Source organism: Echinops telfairi, unplaced genomic scaffold (genome assembly GCF_000313985.2).
Source record: "Echinops telfairi isolate 266 unplaced genomic scaffold, ASM31398v2 ScPeMD7_3533;HRSCAF=4204_0, whole genome shotgun sequence".
Classification (NCBI taxonomy): Eukaryota; Metazoa; Chordata; class Mammalia; order Afrosoricida; family Tenrecidae; genus Echinops; species Echinops telfairi.
Genome location: NW_022107431.1, coordinates 66,471,873 through 66,490,922, shown reverse-complemented (window position 1 = coordinate 66,490,922; position 19,050 = coordinate 66,471,873). Strand labels below are relative to the sequence as shown.

Genomic DNA, 19,050 nt, shown 5'->3' with positions numbered 1-19,050 from the left:
CTTTGTCTTCAGCGGTTGGAACAAAACCTCTTTAATAGACCTTCCTTTAACTCAAAAGAAGATTCTATGAGTTACAAACAGTATGTGTGATTCATCGTGAGATAGACATATAGTAGTTTATATTTTTAAAGTGTACTCTCTATCTTGAAGCATTTGTGTCCCTGCCTTTTTGGGGACAATGAGAATCATACTGAGAAACTGCCAAGGACAGGACAGGGACTTGCACCGCTCAGAGCACATTCTTTTTTCTCCTTCCCTCCTCACCAGTCAGGAGAGCATTCCACCTGTGTGTTAGTATTCTGGCTTTGTTTGACCTCCTGTATAAGGACAGATGGTTCAAGTGCTTTTATTACCTGGTGGGGGATTTCATCAACTGACAGCCAATGATCTTAGCCTTGTGGTTCTAATAATTTTTAAATAGAAGACAGAAAACTGGAGCAAGAACCCAGGCTTCGGTGGGAATTCACAAGCCTTTCTGGAAGCACTTCCAAAATGAGCCTTGAGCCAGAGACTTCTCTGCCCCAGTTATGTACCCTGTATGTGTGGTTTAGGGCAGAATTTTGGTCTTTAGCTTCAGGTGGACCATGTTTCCATCAAGACTTGCCTTGTCCCAGGTGACATCCCTGCAGAAAAGAGACTACGTGTTTCGTAAGAGAAGCAGAGAGCCGAAAGGCCCTGATGCACGAGAGAAGCAGGTTGCCTTGTGCTTGCAACCTTTTCTGGGAAAGCAGAGTTTCTGCCAACCCCTCCAGAACGCATGTCTGTTCTCGTTCCCCTGCAAGCAGCATGCCTGTTGTGAGCCGGGGCCGCCACTGACGAGACCATGAGGTTATACAGCCACGTAAGCTAGAGGTGTTGAGTATTGCTGGACCCTTCTAGCAAGAGTTCATCTAGAGGCGGCTTCTCTGAGAGGTTTCGAGAGGTAGATTTGGTGGTTCAGTCTCTAGCACAGTAATTCCTGACCAGACAAAACTACCCACGCTTCTACCAGGCCCAGTTTCTAGTCCTGATAATGTGTTAGGAACGATGGCCGGGCTGGCTTCATTTCTTGACTTCCCATAGAAGTGTAGTCCAACTAGTCTGGTCACTGACATGGTATACACATTTTTTTTTAGTCATTTTATGGGGGGCTCGTACAACTCTTATCACAATCCATACATACATCCATTGTGTCAAGCACATTTGGTATACACATTTTTTTAGGCTAACTTAAGGACCAGGAAAAAAATATTTTTTCAACTTAACTGTACTCCGGTGTTTTCTGCCCTCTTTGCTCCACCTCCTTTGTCCTCTCCTTCGTCCCTCTCCGATTCTGTGCCCCTCCCCCCCTCTGTCTATCAGATTTGAAGTCCACTGGTTACTGAGCTTAGCTTTCTCAGGTTATGTTCGGTTTGGCAGTGCTACTGACGTTGGGATCAGACACACTTGCCATCTCCCCTTCCTTCTGTGTTTGACTCTGTTGTCTCTTCCTCGTCTTTGACTTGCATTGCACGTTTTGACTGGGTTCTTCTCCGAGGCAGAATAATTTCTGTTAGCTTCTGGGAACTCCCTCCCACTCGGTGGAGACCCGTTTTGAGGAAGGGACACCAGCACGGTGCTGAAGAGTGCATTAAAATGTAAAATGATCCATTGAGTCAGCCTCCCTCTGGTTTGACTCAGATGCTTCATGGCACACTTTGCATGTCACTTCTCTGTGATGATTTCCCCATGGAGAAGGGCGTCTGATAGAATCCGGGCAACTGGAGACAGCTCTGAGTCAAGTGGATTTTTTATTCTTTTAGCATTAACCCTTATCACTCGGATTCCCAGCTTTGCATTTCCCCTTAAGGACCCTTAATGAAGTAAATAGGTTTCACCACCCTCATTCAACTTCCTAATCACTGTTCACAATTTCTTCTCACATTAGCAACGCGGAGCTCTAGGGTAATATTCCTCTGGCTAGGAGGGAGAAGGGAATCCTGGGAGAGTCATTCGCACAGATACCCTGATAAAGAAAAATGTACAAAAGAAATGGCTTATTGCTGGCCTCGAACGTCTAATAGGCAAGAAGCAAATGCTAATAGGATGCCGAGATTGACATATGGGAAATGAATGTAAATGGGGAACTTCGATACAAAGAAGTCATCCCAGAGACAAACTGGAAGGGACAATAAAGAAAACTTGCCAAGGGTGGAAAATAACCTGCTTTGCCTCAGCCGAATGGACGGGGGCCAGGAGGGATGATCTTTGCCACAGAGGAAACATAGTTCAGCATCAAATGCAGACAAGAATAGCAAGGGAGATGATCAAAAAGCCGCATTTCAAATCTGCCGCTTCCCAACTGCAGGGACGGTGAATATGCTCTGCTAGTCCGAGTCCTTAACTCCCACCGAATGACCTCTTCCTGTGTGGTTGTAAGAAGATGGGGGAATCTACCGATGAGATTCACCTGTGAGTAATTGGAAACAGAATTCCCTGGAGTGCCTTCTTGCTGCATTTAAGGGGGCGGGGGGCGGGGAGCCATCTGAGAAGCAGGAGGAGGGATCTTCTTACCACCTGGAACCAGGTGTGCCCTCTGGACCCAGGATCCCTGTGCACTGGACCTCCTGGATCTAGAAGACAGCTGTGACTCCAGAGAGAAGCAGCAGAAGCAAGAGCGTGAAACAGTGGTGGACTTCCCAACCCACAGAGTGCTTTTGTGCGTGCAGGAGGCTGGCTTGTGGGATGGTCTACTTCTGAGCGCTTACTTGGCAAAGCTGGACTTGCTGACCCACGGTAATGGATCCGAGTGCCCTCAGACGGGGGCTTTCTGGAGTTGGGTGCCTCTGGATACCCAAGTCAGGGAGCTGGCCTGCTAATCCATAGAGCATGGCCTGAATGCCTTTGGGTTGAGACTTAATGCAGTGGGGTGACTCTGGGCACTTGATTCAGGAAGATGGAGCTTATGCTGAATGCCTTCGGGCTGAGCTTTATAGCAGAGTGGGATGCCCATTGGGCATTTACTAGCAGACCTGAGAGAACATTGTAACATGTCCTGATAAACAACTATCCTGAGCATTTCACTGGCATTACAACCTGTAACCATCCCAAAAAACCCTTTAATTGTGAATTTTGTCTGAGCTCTGTGTAGCCATTGCAGTGGATATTAGAACCCAGAGAGGTAAAGGTAAGACAACACCCCAACTCCATACTTCCTCCCTGCCCCGTGCCACCCACCTCTGCCTGTGCCCATGCCCCCACTATCACACAACCATCCCCAACAATAATGATGTGTAATCATACAGATGACAGGCATTGGACTTGCTTTAATGTATTAATTCCGAAGCATGTAATCATTTCATCTGCTCTTTGAGATGACAACTTATGTACCATACTATTGTCAGGCCCAAGGTCCCTGGGCTTAAACTCGAACACTAACCTAACGGAAGGCTGCTCACTTCCATCCAGCGACCCTGTGTACAAAGCCCAGCAGTCTGCTTTCCTCAAGGTCTCAGCCACGAACACCTGGTGGGGCTGTGCTGACCTGTTACAGACGGAGGGAGCAGCCATGAGTCGGACACAGCTGGACACTAACAAACCCAGGCTGGAGAACCCCCCCCCCTTCACGAGTGTTGTCGGGTACCACTGGATAGAAACACAGACAGGAGAAGAGGGTAGACACACATCCTGCTTACCAGCCCTGGTTTAGTGCTAGGAAGGGAGGGAACTACTGAGCTGTTGCTTAACGCCATGAGCAGTGTGTTCCACTGATTTGCAAAAGAGGCCATGGTCCAGTCTTCCTTTGGGTTGACCCGACAATAAAGATTATTTTTTTTAAGTTCAGAATTTGGGGGAATCTTCATCTACCCCAAAAGTTGTATGATAGCGTTTTCCCCCTTCTAGTCATGTATGTTATTTTTCAGCTTCTCCTACCTTCCTGGACAGTCTTTTCAAGAACTCTACCTCATTTTTTGAGATTTTCCTAAAATGTCTGTACTTTCATAGAACCATAGAAATTTATATTAGAAATACCTTAGACCAATTCAACTAAAGCCAGAAGTACCCTAGACCTAGCCTGGCCCATTTGTCATTTTATAGATAAGGAAATGGAAGTTTCTTGACATTGTTTTGATTTTGGTGAAGGGGCCGGGTTGGGGCGGGGGATGAAGCAGGGAGCGTTGAGAATAATTTTGCTTTACAGCAAGAGCCTGGGTTCAGATTTCCCATCACCACCCTAAAGGCCATATCCATGCGTTCTGCCCAATTTTAGATTTTTGTTTCAAATGGATAACCTAGAATTGTTCTGATAGACGCTGCTGACCTTGGTTGTAGCTATCAGGTGTGGGAGGGAGTGTGTTCTCCATGAAGCTCAAAGCCCACACTAGGACCTTTGAGTGATGAAGGCACAGAGCCTGAGGCAGACTTTTAGTAACTTTCCTACAGGGAAAATGTAACTTTCATTTTAGGGGGAGCTGGGTGTTTTTTGTTATGTTTTGTTTTTATTGGAAAATATATCATGTTTTTGGAAAAGTGATTAAAATATAAATGTATAGTTGAACATTCTAAGGTCAACCACTTTGTCCAGAAATACAACATTGTGACAGTACCCCTGAAGCCACCCCTACCCCTCACCTTCACGAGCACAACTTCCCCACCCCAGATGAAACCTATGTTTTGTTGCTCCTTTAATAATTGGTATGTTTGTATTCTAAGTATATAAGTTCTACCTCTTTTAAATGTGATATAAATGGAATCCAATTGCATGCTATTATTCTATGTCTTGCTTCTGTCACTCAGTATTCAACACTGAGGTTTGTGAGATCCGTCCATGTTGCTGCTTGTGACTTTGTACTGTGCCATTACATGTGTATTTATTCCTTCTGCTCCCAATGGCCAGTGTGTTTTTCCAGCTGCGAGTTATTCTAGACACTGCTGTGAACACACCCAGTACAGGGTTCTTAATGCAGACATGCCAAATTTCTCTAGGGTGTGAACTGAGAATGTACCATCAGATCAGTCCCCACTCAGCAACCATTTACACAGCAGAACAAAAACACTGCCCAGACCTGCATGGTCCTCACAGTTACTGCTGTTTGAGCCCATTTTTCACTGACCTTCCACTTTCCCAAGGATGATGTCCTTCTCCAAGGCTGGTCCCTGTGGATAACCTGTCTCGCCATTCTCACTCCCAAGGGACACTCTGGCTATCCTCTCTCTGAAGAGAGATTTGGTCATTCCTCTAGCAGCTCACAGTGCATTCGATACTCTGCCAGGACCACAATTCAAATGCATCCGTGCTTTTTCGGTCCTTATTCATTTCCCAGCTTTCATTGGCATACAAGGCGATAGAAGACGCCATGGCTTGAGTGAAAGTGACATCTTTGTTTGTTTTTAAATTTAAAAGGGGTTTTTTATATCAAATTTCCCCAATGCAGTACATGACTTGATTACTTAACTGCCATTAAACACAGGTGCTAATGGTAGATCCTTACAAAGTGAAGTCCTTTACAACTGCAATATTTTCTGGTTATCAGGATGTTAGGATGCTATTGCTCGGTGTACTTGTGAGGAGCTGTGTTTTCTTTATGTTGAGGTGTAACCGTATGACGGTTCTATAGTCTTGGATCGTCATCAGTAAGTGCTCAAAGTCTTCTTCACTTTCACCAACCGAGGCCATGGCATCTGCATTTCCGAGGTGGTTAAGGAGCTTTCCTCCATCTTGATGCCATCATTCTTCTTGTAGCTCAGCTTCTTGGACTATTGAGTCAACAGCTTGAAGAAGTACAGTACGGTGAAAGGATGCAGCCCTGATGTACGCCGTTCCTCGTGTTAGACTAAACAGTATTCCTAGTGTGGAATACTACCAGTGTGTCCTGGAGCATTATCCATGCATGTCCTTTGCTTTCCTAGATGTCAAAGATACTGTTCTACGAAGAGCTAGACACAATCATCGGGGTAGGAGAGAGTTCCTGTTTCTTTAGAATACAAATACTTGATATTGTCAAGCTTCCTTAATTGTTCCAATGTAATCAGCATGTAATATATCTTTAAATTTTTCTTTATGGCTTTTAGATCAACGCATCTGTAGTCTGCTATGAACATTCGAATATTTCTCCCAGATCAACCTTTGTATTAGATTCTGCCTCTCCACATGATTCATATTTAAATACAGAAAAAGTGTTAATAGTCCTCACTTTTCATTGCTAGGTATTTTGAAACGTGGCTATTTTTTAAATGTTGACCCATTTAAAAGGATGACCTTTGACTGCATCAACAACAAAAATTAGCCCCTCACAATGGGACTTGTGATGTCTATCCCTAATTATGAATGGTTTTTTTCTTCATCTGTGTAACATACACCGTTGTTACAAGCTGTGTCAGTAAATTGACCTTCCTCCTGAAAGTTCACGGAAAATGGAAGTTTTTATTGAAGTACGAGAACCCGTCAGAGCCATTAAGGACTTGATGAGATCATTGTAAGTGCCTCCTCTAACAACAGCCTTACATTGCGGTTCCCTCGGCACTAACTGATAGGCACGCAGATGGAGTGTTTGGGTATATAAAGAACACGAGACGTTTTAGCTGTTCCATGTCAGGCCCTGACTTTAACTTTCTGAGGCATTAGTGTTATTAAGTGACAGACACTGAAGTTTCCCATTAGAAAATATTGCTTTCCACTTTAAGTAAGAAGTTTGAGTTGTTGCAGTTGAAAAGCATTTCCAACCCAAAAGTAGCAACTTTAAAAATTTTTTTAAAGTATTAACTTGGAAATTTTAATACACTATGCACTCTAAAATGTCTATAGACCTAATAACTCTCTCTTCTATAAACTAACCCTTACAGGTGTATGCTAAGTAACTTTAAACACAAGCATGGTTGATAAGAGCAAAAAAAAAAATGTATCAGCAATTGCTAAATCATTTAGTGCAAGATTCATAGAAGTATTTACATAATACACTGTTTCTAGGGTACATGTGATTGGAATTTCAAGTGAAATCATTTGCAGTGTGATCTTGCTCATTACCTTGCAAGCATATTCATTTCTTTTCATCTGAAACATTCTAGACATTTCTGGTTGTCTGAAAAACTTAACATTCTACGTTTTTGGGTGGGATTCAATTTCAGCTTCAGATTTTCCACTGCAGCTTTAGCCCTGTTTTATTTGTAGTTTTATCGTTTTTTCTTCAGAACTTACACGAACATTTTTCATTTCTAAATATGAACTAGTAAGTAAATGAGTGAGTGTGCTTGTACCCATACGATCCCTTTGAAGAGGATGGAATTGTGGTCTCCGCAGCTCTTTGAGAGGATGAGCGTACTGATGACAAAATAATAGTAATTAACGTTTACAGCTGAGCCATATGATAAGATGATTGGGGTGTGTGTGTGTGTGTGTGTGTGTGTGTGTGTGCGCACGTGCAGCTGCTTTTCTTGGCCTACAAAAAGAAGACTGAGATCCAGCCAAAACCCAAATCAGAGCCTTTGGAAAGCGTCCTTACAATCTGATTTCAGCTAATGTCTACATACGTTAACACGCTGTCTGATGCTTAGAGTCAAGACTGGCTGTCAGACGCCGACATGCTATTCTGGGTGTTTTTACTCACCACAGACTAGTTCATTCTTAGATCCCCCGAGTCCTTCTGCAGATTTCAGGAGTTGTGGCATTAGTGACAGCGAGGGCAGTGGGAGGATGTTGTTTAATTTAAAAGGGTAAGGCTTATGAAAAAAGGAAACTTAATGGGACATCGTTGAATCCCAGCATGCAGTGATAGGTGAAGCCAAATTCCATTTGGGCATCTGGGTCACTCAGAACAGGAACATTGGAAGGAATTTATAGAAAAAGACCCGTGATAATTGGAGTATGTAAGAGGGTGATTCATTTCTAGATGAAGAAGGAGGAACTGCATATTCCATTAAGCTTGAAGATGGGCCAACAGGGAGGGGTGTGATAATACGCAATAGAAATGTAAAGGCCAAGAGGAAAATAGTGGTGCTGGCATTGCATAAGGAAGGATTATCCAGGAATCATGTAATAAAAACAAGAAAATAGACAGTTTAAAGTCTAGCATCAGATTCATGAGACAGATTTTATATCATTTGAACAACAAATCTAATACTTATTAGATGTCTTTAAAATCCCTTTGAGATACTTAACCAAAATTAAAAAAAACAAAAAACAAAAAACCCAGATGTCCATGTTTATGTAACAACTATGGTCTGCTCCATCATCTTGGGGTGCACCTGTTGCCACCTCGCTCTTATTTCCCTAAATCTGTAGCATTGGAAAAAGAAGGAGTTTCTTCTTGAGACCACCCCAGCAGTCCAGAGTCCAGAGAGACGAGTCTTGCTTGTGAACTGGAAATTGAGTAGCCACTCCCTGTTGACTGCTCCTGCCTGATGAGCAGACCAGTGTCCCTGGCTCCTGTGAAACAATCAGGCCCCACTCAGTGGCACTGTACACTGGCTTCCCAAGTAACAGATTCTCCTAGTTTATACTCCTCTGCTCAGCCATGGTTCCCAGAACAAATCTCTTGGCTAAAATGGCCAAGACTGGAGGAGTTAATTGCATTAACCTCACTTTTTGTACTAACATGTTCTCTGAGGCTTAGCGTCACCATTTCCTAAAGGTCATTTTATTGCAAAGGACTTGCTTCCCCCTTCTGTATGCAGGGATACTCTGGTAATGGGGGCAGGGGCTGAGGTTCTAATTCCTCCTCCTCTAGAAGTTGTTACTCTCGTTGCATATGTTTTCCACCCCATTTCATCTCTGCAGCGACAGTTTTGCTAAGCCGTGCAACACCACCAAATGAGGCACATCAATGGTCTTTAGGACATCAAAGAAAGCAAACTCTCAATGAAAATAAAAGTATCCACTCTCTGTGAGCAGTTTGCTATTTTTTCATATAGATTTCTAGACTCATTGGATTGTACATCTGTTAGTCTGATGGCTCAAAGTTTTCGTTTTACTAACCTGGAAGTTGTTGCTAAGTGCTTCGAGTCAGTTCCAACCCATAGCGACCCTGTGCTCAACAGAAAGAAATACTGCCCATTCCTGCACTATGCTCAAGAGTGTTCCTAGGCTTGACCCCATTGAGGGTCTCCTTGAGGGTCTTCCTCTTTTTCACTGCCCCTCTACTTTACCAAGCATGATGTCTTTCTCCAGGGACTGGTGTCTCCTGATAACATGTCCAAAATATAGAAGTAGACCCAAAGAAAATTAGATGACTTGTCCATATCCACAAACTAGTCAGTGCCAGAGCTCGAACCTCTAGTCTACTCCTTTTCCCACTGTACCTCACTTTCATTTCTCCTTTTTTTTTTTCTTTCACTGAAGAACTTATGGCTTTGTGTCCTTTATAGCATGCTTCCCTCTTGTGCAGGTGCATTAATATGTATTGTTCCATAAATGTGATAGAGAAATAAAGCATCCCTTATAAATGGTATGAATTAAGTATACCATCTAACTCCTGGAACATGAATTGTTCCTACCCCGTTTAAAGTGCCTGCGAAATGGAAGACATTCTAATTTTTAAAAAAGAACTAAAAAATGCCTACAAACTAATTGACAAAACTGAATGTGAAAAGAAAAATAATAGTTGAAGAACTGAAAATGGAAAAATAAATTAGACTAGAAAGCTTGGCTGGGAGCTCTGGAAATCTTGAAAACTACCTGTGTTAGATTGATTTTTCTAGATAAGCAAAACCAGGTATACTTATACATGTATAAGAAAAAACTTTATGTCAAGAAAGACATTTACATCGAGAGAGTGGCCCACACAGTCACGGGACAAGCAAGCACAGTCCTCCTCTCAGGTCTGTGGGTCAGATGCTGAGCTGGATAGAATTCCCAACTCCCGCACCTGCCAGGCCAACAAGGCAGAAAGCAGGAAGACCACAGACGAATGGAGGCAGAGTCAAATCAAAACGTCAGTTGTTACAGCAGACTTCTGAGAGCTGCCTAGATTGACAGGTGATCGGGCGGGCCTTGGCTAACGTTGAATGACAGCGTTGAATGACAAACGTAACAGATGCAGGATCAACCACAGTAAGAAGGTAGAGTTCTTTGCAGCATCTCTTTATGGATATCAAATAGGCCATACCCTGAAGGAGACATCATTAGACTGAGACCTGAGTGAGAGGTTGCTTTCCACTCATATCTTCTTACAGGTGCAGCCAAGTTGACATAAAACCTAAGTCTCACACTCTCCATGGAAATAAAGGCTTAATATAAAGTCAGAGTAGAAAATATCTGTCTTCTAACTAGTTTTAGCAGCAATTTCCTAAGCATAGACAAAAGTCATGTAAATTAGATTTTACCTTATGAGTACGGTCATTAAAATGGAATTATGGCATTTATAATGCTTTTCTGTTTGCATAAAAAGTGGTTTCATATCTTGATATTTTATTAGAATGTCCTAAGGATTAATAACTCTTCTTAACAGAAACATCATAATAAGATACCAGAGATTATTTATAGCTTGTTTTACACGTTATGATTAGCAACATATGAAGTGAATATTTATAAAGTACTTAAAGTGATTAAAATATAGAGGATAAACCAGAGTTCTGCTTCTGGCAAAGATGGAGTAATAGGTTCTAGAGGTAACATCCTAAAAACAACTATAAAAGCAGACTAAAATGAACAAACTGTGTTCATGGCATTGGACACCGGGGATCCGTGAAAAACTACAAGTTAACAAACTGAGCCCACCTCACCGCTTTGAAAGTGTTCAGACCATGGCACAGGAAGGAGAAGGAAGAGACTGGCTGACCTCTTCATTAAGAAGATAGAGCTAAGAGTTTGGGAGACCACGGCAGCTAGAGCTCAGAGGGTGGAGGAAATAAAAGAACTACAAAGAAGGAGAATTTCATATATCCCTTGAATACTTTTTCAGAAAACCGATCAGCACATGCGTATAAGGAAATTAACCAAGGATGAGAAAAGAACCATCCAAAAGGATTAGAAGGAACCGTAATCAGAGCTCACCGGCGGCAGGAACAGAGCTGCTATTCCTACCAGTCAGACAAGAACACCACATCATTTAAGAGGCATTGGCTAGAGTGCTCAGAAAGGTCTTGACTAAGTCATGGTAATAATCAACTGTATATTCCTGTTCCTACTTAACAAGTGTGAAATGCAAGGCCTGAAAGGCTCTAATTTTTTTCAGGTAATTCAAAATTCAAGAATATTTATTAGTTGGTGCCATAATGTAGGTTCTGACTATGTTGACCCAATGTACAACTGAACCAAACACTGCCTGTTCCTGTGCCATCCTCACAATGGTTTTGAAATTTGACCTAATTGATGCAGCCACGGTGTCCATCCATCTTGTCAATGGCTTTCCTCTTTTTCATCACCAAGCATGATGTCCTTCTCCAAAGACTGGTCTCTCCTAACAACATGTCCAAACCGCATGAGACCAAATCTTGCCTACTTGCCTCTAAGGAGCATTCTAGTTGTACTTCTTCTGAGACCAGTTTGTTTGTTCTTTTCATAGTCCGTGGTACTTTCAGCATTCTTCACCAGCACCATGATTCAACTGCAGAGACTCTGTAGTCTTCCTTATTCAATGTCCAACTTTCACATGCACATGAGGCGATTGAAATACTTGAGTCAGGCACATGTTAGTCTCCAGAGTAACATTCTTGCTTTTCAACACTTTAAAAAAGTCTTTTTTTTTTTCTTTAAGACTGTTTTATTGGGGGCTCTTACAGCTCTTATAACAATCCATACATTAATTGTATCAAGCATATTTGTACATATGTTGCCATCATTCTTTTCTCTTTAAAAAAAATAATTTTATTGGGGGCTCATACAATTCTTATCAAAAGCCATATATACATCTATTGTGGCAAGCACATTTGTTGCCATCATCATTCTCAAAACATTTGCTTTCTACTTGAGCCCTTAATATCAGCTCCTCATTTTCCCCTCCCTCCCTACTCCCTCTCCCTCATGAACCCTTAATAAGTCATAAATTATTATTATTTTGTCATATCTTACACTGTCCGACGTCTCCCTTCACCCACTTTTCTGTTGTCCATCCACCACGGAGAAGGTTATATGTAGATTCTTGTAATTGGTTCCCCCTTTCTATCCCACCTTCCTTCCACCCTCCAGGTATCGCCACTCTCACCACTAGTCCTGAAAGGGGTCATCTGTCCTGGATTCCCTGTGTTTCCAGTTGCTATCTGTACCAATGTACATCCTCTGGTCTAGCCAGATTTGTAAGGTAGAATTAGGATCATGATAGTGAGAGGAGGATGCATTAAAGAACTAGAGGAATGTTTCATCGTTGCTACCCTGCACCCTGACTGGCTCATCTCCTCCCCACAACCCTTCAGTAAGGGGGGTGTCCAGTTGCCTACAGATGGGCTTTGAGTCTCCACTCTGCCCTCACCCTCATTTACAATGATATGATTTTTTTGTTCTTTATTTATGTCATGCAATGCATCGGTTGATCTCTTGACTTGCTGCCATGGACATTGATTGTGAACTCAAGCAAGACAAAATCCTTATATTTTTTCTCCATTTACCATGACATTACCTTCTGGTCCTTGTAAGGATTTTTGTTTTCCTTACATTGAGTTGTAATCCATACTGAAGCCTACAATCTTTGATCTTCATCAGCAAGTGCTTCAAGTCCTCACTTTCAACAAGCAAGATGGTCTCATCTGCACATCCCAGCTTGTTAAATAAGCCATTTTCCAATCCTGATACTGCATTCTTCTTCATATAATCCACCTTCCCTGATGACTTGCGCAGCACACAGATTGAATAAGTACCATGTGAAGATGCAGCCCTGACACACACCTTTTCTGACTTTAAACCATGAAGTATTCCCTCGTTCTGTTTGCACAATTGCCTCTTGATCCCTCTACAGGTTCCTCAGGAGCACAATGTAGTCTTCTGAGATTCCCATTCTTCTCAAGGATATCCCTAGTTGGTTATGGGCCACATAGTCAATAGGACACACATAAATGTCTTTCTGGTGTTCTCTGCTTTAAGCCAAGATCCATCTGACATCAGCGGTGATATCCATTGTTCTGCATTCTCTTCTCAGTCCATCATGAACCTCTGGTGTCTGTCTCCCTGTCATTGTACTGCTGCACCCGTTCTTTGATTATCTTCAGCAAAATTTTACTTTTTATTGGAATATTAGAATATTTGTAAGAACTCAAAAATATCCGGTAACATGAACTTTATAATGTTGAGTATTCCATTTAAAATTTCAGAATCAACTTAACGGCTTTGAGTTTTCTTGTGAGGCATACAAAGAAGCAGGAAAGTGTGATTCACAATGAGGAGGAACATCAATTGATCTATTAATATGCTAGTAGGATTAACAGACAAGAACATTGAAACAGCTATTATAACTGTATTACAAATGCCCAAAAAACTATATCAAAGATTGGGTCCATTATATTGAATCATGGAAGACAACAAAAAGATCCAAGTCAAACTTTTAGAGAGAAACCACATGAAAAAGATAAACATTACACATGAGGAGGGATTCATGGTAGATTCAATATTACAAAAGAAAAGACTCATGAACTTGAAGGCCTACCAATAGAAACTGTCTAGAGTAAAACACAAATTTTCAATAGCTGAAATGTGAGAAATTATATAAGTATAAATTCTGAAAGTATTAATAGGAAAATAGAGAATAGTTTGTTGAGCTGTGTATTACAGGAGTTGGTTTTTGTTTGTTTTCAAATGAACTGGTTGCTAAAGAAAACTCTAAGCACACAGAAGGCTTTACTAGTAGATTCTACAAAACATGCCGGGAAGCAATGATACCAATTATGTACAAACTCTTTTAAAACATTGAAAAAGAAGAAAACCTTTGCAATTCCCACTTGGGAGACTAGCATTACCCTGATATTACAAAGAAGAAAACTTTAAAGTGATATCCCTCATGAGCATAGATATAAAAGATCTTGACAAACTGGTAGCAAATTAGATGCAACAATTGTAATAGGTAAATATATCATGACCAAGTAGAGTTTATCCTAAATATATAAGGTTGGGTTTATATTAAATTCTTAAGTCAAACAAAGTTATTAATCATGTTAACAAATTTAAAGAAACAAAAACTGCGATCATCTCAGTAAATGCAGTAAAAAACACTTAAAAACATCCAACACTCAATCCTGATAAAATTCTTAGTGAACTATGAATAGAAGGAAACTTCCTCACCTCAATAAGTACAACTGTGAAACACCTATTACTAACAGCATAGACAATGGTGAAAGGCCAAATGTTTCTCCTATTCAATATTGTACCAGATGTGTAGCCACTGAAATAAGTCATGACAAAGAAATTGAAGTCATAGACACTAATGTAAACCAGTCATTCATGACCCGTGGACAAACAGGTGGATTCTGGGCTGCCACCTAGTTCTAGCCTCAAGCCCGATAGATACTTGCCCTCATGAAGAGATCGCTGAAGATAAGGGTGCTACAGCAAAGTGTGATGGAGAAAGCAGCTTGTGCCCAGCTATCAATTGGAATATTGCCTGGGGTCTTAAAGGCTTGTCTTCAGATAAGGAGCACACCAGTCAATGTCATTCAGAGATGACGCTATCAAAATCCAATACGATGACGGGGAACGTATCAGAGCTTAAATTGTGAGCAACCAATTTGTAGAAGAGATGGAGGACAGCGGGCGCCCCAAACTCATCTGCAGATTCTCTAGGGAGATGGAGTCTGCAGATCCCCTCTGGCCACAGGCCAGGCCCTGGAACAGCTGGACTATCAACTAGGGTGGGTCAAACTAAGATATCACTTGACCTCCCTCTTGCCTCAACCTGAATTTGTTCTAGGCTAAGATATTCTCCTTTGTTCCATGACAGAAATTTCTTCTCTGGCTGTTTTAATATTGCTAGTGGTTTTTTTCTTTCCTGCTTTTTATTTTACCTTTATGTTACTATTTTTTCCTTCTATTTCATTTTGGTTTTGATTTTTTATTGTTTCTGTTAGGTTTTTTGGTTTATGGCGCACAAAAGGAGTGGCTACATAGAGACAATAACTGATGCAAAGGTTTATCGGGGGTGAAGGAAGGGTGAGGGAATTGAGGAGCAAACAATAAGGGGTCTGGGGGAGCATTAGAATTGATGGTAATCATGTATATACAACTCTTTCAACTCTTTTTAAAAGTGATTTAACTATGGACGTATATTTGAATTTCATATCAAGAAAACAAGGAAACCATAGCTGACCTGTGGTACCATTGGTGAAGCCGGAGGAGTTTTTGCTTAGCAGGCATTGAGTTTACGTTACTGGTAGTGGGATGATCTGGAAAAGCATATCAATAATGGTTACACAGCATGAAGCATACAATCAGTGACTCTGAAGTAAACTTGTAGAAGGTGTGGCATTGGAGGACTTTGGAATTGGAGGATTTTCATTGTGTATATTTTTGCCACATTAAAAATAACAATTACACTAATTAATAATAATAATAACACCAATAACTAGTAAAACAGTTACAGTAATTAATTATACTAATGAGTACAAGGAAGAAGAAAATGTTCTAAAATTGATTGTGGTAATGATTGTACAACTTTTATTGATAGGATTAAACTGTTGAATTGTACCATTTGTGAACGAAGTGCAAATAAAATTGTTTTGCATCTGATAAAGAACTTTTATTTAGAACTCTCAACGTTCAGCCATAAACAACCCATTAAAAATGGGCAAAGCAATGAAAAATGGCCGCAAACCACCATGTGTCTGCTATTGTAATGCCATCCTTGCTTTATTATGGCCTGTATTAATCTGATGGGCACGGTTCTGCCTTTGCGAAGGAATATTATTGGAAATTTCGCCCTATTACCAACCCTCATTGTTAGTGTAGGTAGTGCCTAGTCATTGAAGAGTTTCATCTCCACAGATTAACAAATCACATAATACAGTTCGGAGCTGGCCTGTATTTGTGTAAGCTCTTTGTCTCAAAGGTGTGTTAAATTCTATACCAATGGGTAAATTAAGGACACTATCCATAAGGTTCTCTAGCATAGAAAGATAATGAGGCCTCTAAAGCGAACCAGTCTTAGGTTGTTTGTTTGTGTTTTAAATGCCTCAGTGGATAACATTTAAAGCAAAGACCTTGTCAGGCATTAACATGTGGCCTCCCAAACTGGATGTCAACTTGACTAGGCCGTGATTATGTGGTTGCCCTTCATTCTGTGATCTGATCCGAGTATGTTCCATTTTGTGATGTGTTATAAACCCTGAACTCTATGAGTTAGTGCTGAGTGATCATCAGAATTAGGTTGTTTTTGTCATGTTGATGCAAGACTAGAGTGGGGTACAGCACTTATTCAGGGTACAACCTGATCTGATGGATGAGAGGATCTTCCTGGAGTGGGCCTGCATCATCTGTCCCCTGCGGAGGTAGAGGGAAAGAGGGTCGAGCAGAAAGAGTGACCTACTGTCACCAAGGAAGAAGAGCTGGGAGGAGGGATATTCTTTAACTTGAGACCCTGGGGCTGAGGACCTCATCTGCCCCGAGGGTTGGTACCAAGACACATGCTGATCTCTAAGGAACGCTGGGCCCATCGATGTAGGAAAGAGACAGGGGCCTTCGCCCAGAGACAAGGGAAAGGAAAAGCTTCCCCTGGAACTAGCGCCCTGAATTCACACTTCTAGCTTCTTACATTACGGGAGAATACATTTCTATTTAAGCCGGCTACTTGTGGTAGTCCTGCTATAGGAGAACTAGATAAACTAAGACAGGCCGCTTGTGTAAAATTGGCCTTCACTGTTGACTCTATCTTTTTGGTGACTCCTGATGATACAAATTATCTCCTTAAAAAAAACCATGTTAAGATAATGACAGCACAATTCCAAATATTTTAACAGCCAAAAAAAAAAACTGTTAGAGGGTTGTCATTTGTCTGAAGTTGCAAAAGAGGACCGTTGCAATAACTTGGTGTATATGGTCCTTATATCACACAGAGTTTAATTTATTAAATTGTATCACAATGAGATATTTGCTCTGCTAAGAATCTTAGCCAAATTTCAACTTAGGAATTCTATGTGCACATCACCAACACAGCCCTGCAAACGCTTAAACATAATTCATTTCTTCTTTCCACAAATCTCAATTGGAACTTGAACTGAGAATTTCCTTTTCAGTCTTAAAATCAAAATTGCAGAACTTTAAAGTGCCTATGTGTTTTCCATGTTCATTCAATAACCTGGCTTTGTGGCTGGAAACCTCATTGCCCTGGGGTGAAAGGATGCAGCGAAATCAGCCAGAGACTGGGACCCTCCAGAAAAGCTTTCTGAGCGCATTGTGCAAACTGAGCCTGAACGTGCCGATTGGCAAGTCTGCTCCTCAGGCTGCAGAACCGTGAGCACACGGGCTCCTCTGCCTCTGCCTCTGACAGGTGTGTGACTCGGCCTTTCTCTCTTTCAGGGTGTGAACGGCATGTCTGTGGATGAGAAGCCTGACTCCCCCATGTATGTGTATGAGTCCACAGTCCACTGCACCAACATCCTCCTGGGCCTCAATGACCAGCGGAAAAAGGATATTCTCTGTGACGTGACTCTGATCGTGGAGAGGAGGGAGTTCCGGGCCCACCGGGCTGTGCTGGCCGCATGTAGTGAATACTTCTGGCAGGCCCTCGTTGGACAGACGAAGCATGACTTGGTGGTCAGCTTGCCTGAAGAGGTAGAGTTGCTGCGCCGTCTGTGTGGTTGCCAGTGTAGGTGGACTGCCTCATAGAAAATCCTTTGAGTGGGAACTAGCAGGTAGACACTGTGCCATGTCACCCGCTCAAGGTCTTACGTTACCCACACATTGTTTGTGGTGTAACCACTTTCTATTTGATGCACCCAAAGTCTCAGAGTCATGAATCTGAACAGAGCACCATACATGAAAGGAACTGAGCCTCACCTGTGCCTCACAGTTTCTCGTAGTTTCTAGTTCACTTACTCTTCAGGTTTTGAGTAGTTCGACCAAAGTTTGGTACAGACCTGGCTGTGGGATCTGAATCACTGTGGCTGTAGCTATGAGTTCGCTCTTTCAGATGGGGTAAGGATCACTACGTTTTCCCTTGAGAGTAAAAGAATGCAAGAATTCACAGCGCCTCCCTGCACTTGGGGGAAAATAAAAGCAACCAGTCGTTTTCACAGTTAATATGGGAACATTCTAAGAAGGAAGTGTAAACTTGCTCTTTTCTCACCTTGCTTGAAAATACCCTACTTGGGTTTCTTAATTACTTCAGTGAGTCTGGTCATTTCTGTACTTTAGAGGAGCCTGGCCTTCTGGAATTCACTGAGATGGCTGCACTGAGGAAGGCAAACCTGGGCTTACCAGTGGCAGACCCCTGACCTGGTGGCCGTTCTCCCCCTGCCCTCATCCTGACGTCCCTCATCTTCATGAGTAATGGTAACACGGGGAAAGCTCAGCCCTGCGCTCAGTGCAGTCATTCCCTGTGACTCCAGTTTGTGCATCACACACACACACACACACACACACACACACACACACACACACCACATCTGTGTGGAGTTACCCAGTGAGCACTCTTCACAGCAGTCTAGGAGAAGCCTTCAAAGGCACCATAACTCTGACATGAAGTGCGAACGATTACAATCAGCACTGAGTCCCAGGGCTCACAAACCCAACACCTTCAGAGGCCTACCGAGGGATATAACCGAGGAAAGGCATATGAATGAGTGAGGGCACCACTGTGCAGAAGACAGTAAGGAGTTGTGGAGAGAGCCCTTGTTCCACCAAAAGGCACTCCAATCCAACACTTTTAAAAGGCAAGCATGACAACCCTGGGGCTACCAGATGACAACTGCAGGTTACACCAGATCTGCTGTGACCACTGCACAGCAGGAGAGTGAGGGAGTGGCGTGGGCATTCTGCATTTCCACAGGAATGACTCTTTTATGTGATGCCCTCACCGTAAAATGCTCCATCAGCAGTCCGTCCACGACATTATTAGAAGTAAATGACAACGCAGAAGATGATGTAAAGGAGGCTGGTGGGGTGGGGACGCAGGCAGCGTTATGGATAAAGAAGTCTGAGGAATGGCAGCTGCAGTGTGACTGGTGTGACTTTGAGCTAGATTT

The 19,050-nt window shown here is 42.2% G+C and overlaps 1 protein-coding gene across 1 annotated transcript in view; it reads left to right on the top strand.

Moving 5' to 3' along the window:
• The window catches only part of BACH2 (BTB domain and CNC homolog 2), a 315,667-nt gene that overhangs the window by 197,023 nt on the left and 99,594 nt on the right, over positions 1-19,050 (top strand). The window contains exon 3 of the mRNA XM_004710922.2: positions 17,384-17,638. Within this exon, the coding sequence (XP_004710979.1) occupies positions 17,396-17,638 (243 nt within the window). The 5' untranslated portion in view covers positions 17,384-17,395. The remainder of the gene's footprint in view (positions 1-17,383; positions 17,639-19,050) is intronic.